This window comes from Macaca mulatta, chromosome 16 (genome assembly GCF_049350105.2).
Source record: "Macaca mulatta isolate MMU2019108-1 chromosome 16, T2T-MMU8v2.0, whole genome shotgun sequence".
NCBI classification, from domain to species: domain Eukaryota; kingdom Metazoa; phylum Chordata; class Mammalia; order Primates; family Cercopithecidae; genus Macaca; species Macaca mulatta.
In genome coordinates this window covers 85,717,345-85,725,750 of record NC_133421.1, presented here as the reverse complement: position 1 = coordinate 85,725,750, position 8,406 = coordinate 85,717,345, and the positions used below count along the sequence as shown (strand labels likewise).

The window sequence follows — 8,406 nt, the reverse complement described above, 5'->3', positions numbered from 1 at the left end:
CATGTGGTGTCCCATTCGTTATTTGAGAGCACAGGATCCAGGTGTCTGGGAGATGAGTGCAGGGACAGCATTGCTCAAGTCCTTCCCTGGGCGGACGTGCTCAATTTGCCTGCCTAGGAAATGGGCATCCTCAGAGATTATGGTTTAAAATCACTAAAGGAAGCTGGGCACGGTGGCTCACACCTGTAATCCCAGCACTTAGGGAGGCCAAGGCAGGTGGATCACAAGGTCAGGAGTTCGAGGACAACTTGACCAACATGGTAAAACCCCATCTCTACTAAAATACAAAATTTAGCTGGGTGTGGTGGTGCGTGCCTGCAATCCCCACTACTCAGGAGGCTGAGGCAGGAGAATTGCTTGAACCTGGGAGGCGGAGGTTGCAGTGAGCTGAGATTGTGTCACTGCACTCCAGCCTGGGTGACAGAGCGAGACTCTGTCAAAAAAAAAAAAAAAAAAAAAAAAAAAAAGATCATGGAACAGCTCCTGTCTCCCCACCTGCTCCTTGCTCCTTGCCCATTTCCCCGCTGTCTCAGTTTGGGCCAGAGCTGTCTCCAGCCCTGTGTCAATGTCCCCCTTGGGAAGCCCAGGGGTCTCCTGTGAGCAGTATAACCAGAAAACTCAGGAACATATCATATTTATTTCTTGTTGTCAAGCCAGAAACGAACCAAAAGCAGCATATCTCAGGTGAAGGAAGGACTCTTTAGTGCAGTCACAGCCCAGCTCTCCTGGGATCCGGGGAATGCCCTCTCTCCTCTCCCTCACTTCCCTCCTGTTTAACTTGGGACTCTTAACTGGAACTCAACTCTTCCCCCAAACATTTTAAATCCAAAAAGACCAGCAGGGGGCGCCATTTCCTCAGGGTCTGGCCCTGCAGGCGGGGCAGGTGAGGGCTTGCACACGTACACCCAGCTCTGGCAGGTCCCCTGCCTTCAACTTGGCACGTGTTGTTCCAGTGCCTGGGGACCCCTCGTGCATGGAGCATCCATGCCTCTATTTTGAAACGGCACCATCAAACCCAAAAAACACACAGGATCTCCCTAACCTGTGGGCAGGACTAACCCAGACTCAGCCCTCTGCAGGCTGATGCCAAATTCCTTAGCGCTTTGCTCTCCCCAGATGCGTCCTCTCTCAGCAATGGGTAGGAGGCAGCTGGGGCAGCAGCTGCTCAAGAAAGGATCTGAGTGTGGTCTTGATGTTCTCAACGGCAGAATCGCTGCAGCACATACTGGCGGGCGGCCGGAGAGGGCTCGGGGGACGAGAAGTACGGGTGGGCCAGGGCAGTCTTGGCTGTGATCCGCCGGCTGGGGTCATACTGCAGGAGTTGCTGGGAAGAAAGGAGCAAGAGGATGTGGTCTGGGTGCAGCCAGGGTGGGGTGAGAAATCCCCCTCCCAGGTCCCAGATCAAGGGCCTGAGCCCCAAATTGGCTGCCCTCAAACCCAGAACCGCACGAAGCCACGACCTCCTGGCTCTCCAGCCAGTTCTGGACACTCCTGGAATCTGGACCGTCCTAATGAGTCACCCAGGTCTCCTCAGGCCACTGAAGCTGAGTCACCCCCTTCTCGGGGAGGGTCCCAGGTCCCAGCCTGCTTCTAGTCGGGAAGACTACAGAACCCCACGCATCAGGAAGCAGGGGACTGAAGCTGTCCAGGGAGAAACCCTGAGTGGGGGGCACAGGGACTGACACTCCAAGAGGCCAAACCTGTCCAGTCCTCTGCCCTAGAGTCCCTAGACCCAGGCAGGATGTGGAAGGACCCCCCGTGGTGGAGCAGCCCAGACGGAGGGCTCGGGGCCTTGGCTGGAGTCCGTGCCGTCCTGCTCCCATTGGGCGGGTAGACAATACGCAGACTTCTGGAGAGCTGGACACACAGCCTGAAGACGAAAATACTGACCCGCCTTCCTCTCACTCAGCACCAGATTAAGGAAAGAAATGTGGCTCCAAGACTTTGTGGGCAAGAATAGACAGGGGACCGGTGCAGTGGCTCACACCTGTGATCCCCCACTTTGACAGGCCAAAGCAGGAGGATCACTTGAGCCCAGGAGTTCGAGACCAGTCTGAGCAACATAGTAAGACCCCCATTTCTACAAAAATAAAATTAGCTGAGCATGGTGGTGCACCCCTATCGTCTCAGCTACTCAGGAAGCTGAGGCAAGAGGATCCATTGAGCTCAGGAGTTCGAGACCAGCCTGGGCAACATGGTGAAACACTGTCTCTACAAAAAAATACAAAAGGTAGCCAGGCATAGTGGCATGTACCTGTGGTCCCACCTACTCAGGAGGCTGAGATGGGAGGATTGCTTGTGCCTAGGAGGTCAAGGCTGCAGTGAGTCATGGTCATACCACTGCACTCCAGCCTGGGTGACAGATTGAGACCCTGTCACAAAAAAAAAAAAAAAAAAAAGGATGGCTCTGCCAGAGATTTCTGGGCAGTCCAGCCTGGTACACAGCTCAAGACACCAACAGGAGGGGTGAGTGTGAACTGTGGCATGGGCCCAGGCAGCAGGGGACAGCCTGTTCTGAAGACTGACCACTGTAGGAGTCACAGGGGGAACACCCAGGTGGTAGAATGAGTGGCCCCAGCTGGGCACAGTGAGTGGCTCACGCTTGTAATCCCAGCACTTTAGGAAGCTGAGGTGGGCAGATCACCTGAGGTCAGGAGTTCGAGACTAGTCTGGCCAACATGGTGGAACCCTGTCTCTACTAAAAAAAAAAAAAAAAAAAATACAAAAATCAGCTGGGTGTGGTGACAGGCACCTGTAGCCCCAGTTACTCGGGAGGCTGAGGCAGAAGAATGACTTGAACACAGGAGGTGGAGGTTGCAGTGAGCTGAGATCACGCCATTGCACTCCAGCCTGGGCAACAAGAGCGAAACTCCATCTCAAAAAAAAAAAAAGGGCCGGGCGCGGTGGCTCAAGCCTGTAATCCCAGCACTTTGGGAGGCCGAGACGAGCGGATCACAAGGTCAGGAGATCGAGACCATCCTGGGTAACACGGTGAAACCCCATCTCTACTAAAAAAAAATACAAAAAAACTAGCCAGGTGTGGTGGCGGGCACGTGTAGTCTCAGCTACTCGGGAGGCTGAGGAGAATGGCGTAAACCTAGGAGGCGGAGCTTGCAGTGAGCTGAGATCCAGCCACTGCACTCCAGCCTGGGCGACAGAGCGAGACTCTGTCTCAAAAAAAAAAAAAAAAAAGAAGGTATGGCCCCGGCCTGGGGAGGCATACAGCTTAGATGGAGCAGTAATGTCCACAAAGTAGAATAACCAAACACACAAGGCAACTAGGGCAAAAGGGCATGCAGCACAGCAGAAAGACAGAGCTAACTAAATGAGGCCACTTCCACAGGGAAAAGAAATACTGCACTCTCACGGGGTAGGCTTCCAGGTTGAACAATCAGTACACAGGACAAGGACAAGCCAGTTGTGTACAAGGGTCAGGAAAGAGACCTTGGCCTTGGACTTGGAAAGTGCCAGGGTTATGTAGGAGGCTGGCTGATGAGGGGACATTGTAGTTGGAGCAGCAGCTGGAGCCCACATGCGCCTACCATGAGCAGGTCCCTGCCCTCTGGCTCCAGACTGGGCACAATCTCTCCCAGTCCCTTCCTGGTCCACTTAGGGAAGTTGCCCTTATAGTCAGGCAGCTGGGTGACCCCGGGCCATGTGGCTTCGCTGGGTGTCCCCAGCATACGAAAGATACGAAAGAGCTGGTCAATCTCAGAGTCACCAGGAAACAGGGCTTTTCGAGTCACCTGAAATGGGGAAGAAGAGAAGGTGTGGGGTCTGCCACTTTGTTGTACAGAATCCAATACCAGATAAGTGGCCAGACCCAGGGAGAGGCCTGTCAAGATATCTTTCCCATGGTTGTGCAAAGAATTCTGGCCTTTTTTGGAATAAGGCCACCTTCCTCAGTCCTTTAGCCAGTACCAAACAACTTTTTTTAAAAAATAGAGACGGAGTCTTGCTCTATAGCCCAGGCTAGAGTGCAGTGGCGCAATCACAGCTCGCTGCAGCCTCAAGCGCAGTCCCAAGCAATCCTCCTGCCTCAACCTCCCGAGGAGCTGGGACTACAAGCATGCACCACCACACCCAGCTAATTTTTATATTTTTTTAAGAGCTGGGGATTTGCTATGTTGCCCAGGCTGGTCTCAAACTCCTGGGCTCAAGCAATCCTCCCATCTCGGCCTCCCAAAGTGCTGGGATTACAGGCGTGAGCCACCATGTCCAGCCTCAAACACTCTTTAATCCACCTCTAATGAAAGCATCAGAGGGCCCCACCCAACCCCAGGAGGACCCTGCCTGTGGCACCCTGTGGCCATGTGTGCCCCTCTCTCTACCATCTCTGCAAAGATGCAACCAATGCTCCAGATATCCACAGCTGTGGTATAGAACTTGCTGCCCAGGAGAATCTCGGGGGCGCGATACCACAGTGTCACCACCTGCAGGGCAAGGAAACAGCACCACTCAGGGTGGCTGAGTGCATGGGTGACACTCCTCCTGCTGCCCCTCTCTCCTCTTTGTCTCACAATACCTCGTGGGTGTAGGTGCGCAGGGGCACCCCGAAGGCTCGAGCCAGGCCGAAGTCAGCCAGCTTGATGGCACCCAACTCATTGATGAGCAGATTCTGGGGCTTCAGGTCTCGGTGGATGACCCGATGTGAGTGGCAGAAACTCACCCCCTGCAGCAACTGGAAGAGGTAGCTCTGGAGAAATGAGTGCGAGGTGGAGGCAGCTGAGTGGAGGCGCTGCGTGGACAGGGATGGCAGGGACGGGGTGTCACCTCTCCTTCCCCGCCCTTCCCTCCCTACCTTGATGAGGTGCAGGGGGAGCTCCGAGTCTGGGGTGGAGTCCATGTACTTCTTCAGGTCCTGGCTGAGGAACTCAAACACCAGATAAAGCTTCCTCTCGTTGTGCACCACGTCCAGCAGCCTGGCAGGAAGATGGCAGTCAGGATGCTACTTTCGCCATCCCAGCTTCCCCGCCTCCATCCCCAACTCACTGGACGATGTTGGGGTGCTTCAGTTCCTTGAGCAGGGAGATCTCCCTGATGGCAGTGCTTGGGACGCCCTCCATCTCCCTGCAAGAAACAAGGGCACACCCACGGGCAGAGACTTGGGCCAAGAAGGGCACTTCCGGCCAGGGGGATTGGCTTCTGCGTTCCTTATCCCCACAGAATTACCCAGGCCCCAGCAATGGAGACCTGTGCTCCTTGGCATGTCACCCACCAAGCTCCACAGAGCAGGGCCCCGGCGAAGGCTGGTCAGAAGACAGTGAGCTGGGGGAAGGATGGGGAAGGGCTGCCGGGCAGCACCCGGAGGAGTTAAGTGTGGACTCCAGGAAGGAGGGAACGGATCAGGGAGCGCGCAGGTTGTGATGGCCCAGGGCGGGTAACTCGAGCGGTCCCAGCACTCACAAATCCAGTCTGATCTTCTTCAGGGCCACCAGCTGCCCTGTCTCCCTGTTCTTGGCCTTGTACACCACCCCGTAGGTGCCCTCTCCGATCTTCTCTACCTTCTGGAACACATCCATGGCCACGGAGCTGCCTGGAAAACAGAAGGCGCTGGGCCATTTGTGCCCCACGCCCAGCGCCCCTGTTGCTCCTCCAGCCTCCATGCGGCGCCCTGCCCAGCCCCGCCCCACCCAGGCTGCCCAGCTCCCAAGGCCTGCGGCCCAGCCACCCCGACCCCAGCTCATCCTGCCTGGGAACCTGGCTGGGGGTCAGAGACTGCCCCTCGCCCAGCCCAAAGCCCCAGGGGGTCGGGGGCCACCCCTCACCCAGCCCAGCTCAGCCAGGACCCCCAGGCTTCTCGCCTATGCCTGGCTTCTGAGGGCAGGACCCACACTTTCCCACCCGGCCCCCTGCCCAGCCCAACCAGATCCCCCAGGGGGTCAGGGGACACCCTTCACCCAGCCCAGCCCAGCCCAGACCCTCCGAGTCAGAGGCCACCCCTCGCCCAGCCCAGCCTGGACCCCCAGGCCTCTCACTTGTGCCTGGCCTTAGCAAGACCACCCTCTCCCGCCCGGGTCCCCGCCCAGCCCGGCCAGGCCCAGGCTCTGGGGGCACAAGGTGGCCAGGAAGGGCTGCCCAGGGGCCAGGGCCACTGGGGGCAGAGGTCAGGGGTCGGGAGGGTCTTGAAGTCACAGTCCTGCCCTAGGCTGCACGGTCAGGGCCCACGGCCTCGGCCCGGCCCGGCCCAGCCCGGGCCGGCCCGGCGCAGCCCGTGTGACGACGCTCAGTCTCCTCTGAAGGCAGAGCCTGACCAGGCGCAGACCCCTGCATCCTGGGCCCCCCAGCCCGGCCTCTGGGCCCCTGGCACCCTCCCCTGAGGCCCCAGGCCCAGAATTCACCAGAAGCCCTGAGAGGCTGCAGCACACAGCCCTGGTTGCAGCTCCCCCTCCTGGCCCCCGCCGGCGCTGCACCAGGAGCACACATCGAGGGCACGGCCCTTGGGCCTTTATTCACTAGGACCTTCTGGAACCCTCCATGGCCCCACACCAAGCACGGGCTGGCACCCGAGCTCAGCCACCTGCAGTCTCCCCGGGTGGGGCTGTCGGATTTATGGCATGCTTTCTGGGCTCTCATTGATGAGCTAATCCCAAAGTAGGGGATGGGGCTGGATTCACCATCCGCCCCTCTGCTTTCGGCTCCAGACAAGGCCGTCGCTGGGGAGGCGTCTGCGCTCTCTGGGGCTCCCGCAGCTCCAGAGGGTTTGGCCTTGGAAGCAGGTGGGGGTGTTGCTGGGCTGCTGTTTCCTACTGGCCGCCGCCCCGCTCCTGCTGGTACAGCCTCTGCTCCCGGATGGCTTGTTCCAACAAGGGCAGGTTCATCCCCTCCACGCAGGTCAGCACACGCGCCTTCACCAGGGAGCCTCCGTCTGCAAGACAAACACCAGGGCACTAGCGGTGACTGAGGTGACTGAGCGGCACCAAAGTGCATTCCAGCTGTTCCCTTGACAGCTCAGTCCTGGGTTTTGGCAGCAAGCTGCGTGGACAATAACAACGGCATATGGGGGTAAGGCAATTGCGTACTTGGGCCTAGAACCGTGGGCCTGCCATGCACAGCAGGCCCGTGTCTGGAACTTAGCAGGTGGCCAGAAAAGCCCTCTGGTCTGAGGAAAGGCCCCCTTGGCACCTTGGGACGCAATGTCATCAGAAACCAGGGGAAAAGAGACACCCATATTTTAAAAATCCAAGGGACTGAGCTTCTGGTAAGTTTGGCTTTATAGGAACAGGTCATCCCACCGTGGACAAGGGGCTCTAGCAGATGTGATGGTGACCTGATCCATAATGGAAAGGTTTGCCAATGTTCAGGTGGCACCAAACAGGAAAGACATGTGGGATTTGCCATAAGAGACTTTTTAAACATTTTCTTTCTTTTGCCAGATGAACTGGCTCACACCTGTAATCCTAGCACATTGGGAGGCCGAGGCATGTGGAACACTTGAGGTCAGGAGTTACAGACCGGCCTGGCCAACATGACGAAACCCCATCTCTACTAAAAATACAAAAATTAGCCACGTGTAGTGGTGCATGCCTATAGTCCCAGCTACTCGTGAGGCTGAGGCAGGAGAATCGCTTGAACCCAGGAGGTGGAGGTTGCAGTGAGCCAAGATCACACCACTGCACTCCAGCCTGGGAGAGACAGCGAGACTCCACCTAAAAAAAAATTTCTTTTTTTGAGACAGGGTGTTGCTCTGTCACTTGGGCTGGAGTGCAGTGGGTCAATCATGGCTCAGTATAGCCTCCACCTCCCAGGCTCAGGTGATCATCTCATCTTTCTCAGGAGCTGGGATTACAGGCATGCACCACCACACCTGGCTAATTTTTGTATTTCTTGTAGAGATGGGGTCTCGCCATGTTGCCCAGGCTGGTCTCAAACTCCTGGGATCAAGTGATCTGCCCGCTTCGGCCTCCCAACATGCGAGAATTATAGGTGTGAGCCACTGCACCTAGCTAACTTTTTTTTTTTTCTATTTTCTCCAGTCACAGCTTGCAAGGGAAAAAAAAAATTTAAAAAATTTTTGCACTCATGCTCTTTCTGCTCTCTGAGCATTTTAATAAATAGATTTCTGAGACGGGCAGATCGCCTGAGGTCAGGAGTTCGTGACCAGCCTGGCCAACACGGCAAAACCCCATCTCTGCTAAAAATACCAAAATTAGCCAGGCGTGGTGGCTGGCACCTGTAAACCCAGCTACTCGGGAGACTGAGGCAGGAGAATCACTTGAACCTGGGAGGCAGAGGTTGCAGTGAGCTGAGATCAAGCCACTGCACTCCAGCCTGGGCGACAGAGTGAGACTCCCTCTCAAAATAAATAAATAGATTCAACGTTCTAGGCCATTACACTGTCTTCTTTTTATGCTGTTTTGAGATAAAGGCTGTGCCTGTCCTTTCCTCTAGTCTAGGTCATTTATA

The 8,406-nt window shown here is 56.4% G+C and overlaps 3 protein-coding genes across 18 annotated transcripts in view; 1 reads left to right on the top strand and 2 right to left on the bottom strand.

Annotated features, from left to right (window-relative positions):
* Positions 1-618: 618 nt before the first annotated feature.
* CDK3 (cyclin dependent kinase 3) lies at positions 619-6,862 on the bottom strand. Of its 8 annotated transcripts, none has more exons than XM_028836819.2 (8): positions 6,342-6,862; positions 5,407-5,536; positions 4,993-5,070; positions 4,802-4,922; positions 4,526-4,681; positions 4,332-4,433; positions 3,543-3,746; positions 619-1,324 (listed from the first exon to the last, which is right to left on the bottom strand). In XM_028836819.2, the coding sequence occupies exons 1-8, from the start codon at positions 6,574-6,576 to the stop codon at positions 1,199-1,201; spliced, it is 1,152 nt and encodes a 383-aa protein (XP_028692652.2). In that variant the 5' UTR covers positions 6,577-6,862; the 3' UTR covers positions 619-1,198. The 8 variants fall into 8 exon arrangements, with proteins under 8 accessions (XP_028692652.2, XP_028692658.2, XP_028692659.1 ...); XM_028836825.2 differs by having other exon boundaries at positions 4,526-4,696; positions 6,342-6,576; XM_028836826.2 differs by having other exon boundaries at positions 4,526-4,696; positions 5,979-6,355.
* The window catches only part of ACOX1 (acyl-CoA oxidase 1), a 62,568-nt gene continuing 60,581 nt past the window's right edge, over positions 6,420-8,406 (top strand). The window contains 1 exon segment of the mRNA NM_001265969.1: positions 6,420-6,868. The gene's annotated coding sequence lies outside the window, so the exon portion shown is untranslated.
* Positions 6,426-8,406, bottom strand: part of TEN1 (TEN1 subunit of CST complex) — a 25,049-nt gene continuing 23,068 nt past the window's right edge. For all 9 annotated transcript variants that reach the window (XM_077972939.1, XM_077972941.1, XM_077972936.1 and 6 more), the window contains one exon: positions 6,426-6,868. In XM_077972939.1, coding sequence (XP_077829065.1) covers positions 6,747-6,868 — 122 coding nt within the window. In that variant the 3' untranslated portion in view covers positions 6,426-6,746. The remainder of the gene's footprint in view (positions 6,869-8,406) is intronic.

Coding starts and splice junctions, on each gene's coding strand:
- CDK3 (XM_028836825.2), bottom strand. CDS start 6,576: ATGAGAGCCCAGAAAGCATGCCATAAATCCGACAGCCCCACCCGGGGA. Junction 5,537..6,341: donor GCAGCCTCTCAGGGCTTCTG/GTGAATTCTGGG, acceptor TCTGTTTTCCAG/GCAGCTCCGTGGCCATGGAT. Junction 4,697..4,801: donor TCCCCCTGCACCTCATCAAG/GTAGGGAGGGAA, acceptor TCATTTCTCCAG/AGCTACCTCTTCCAGTTGCT.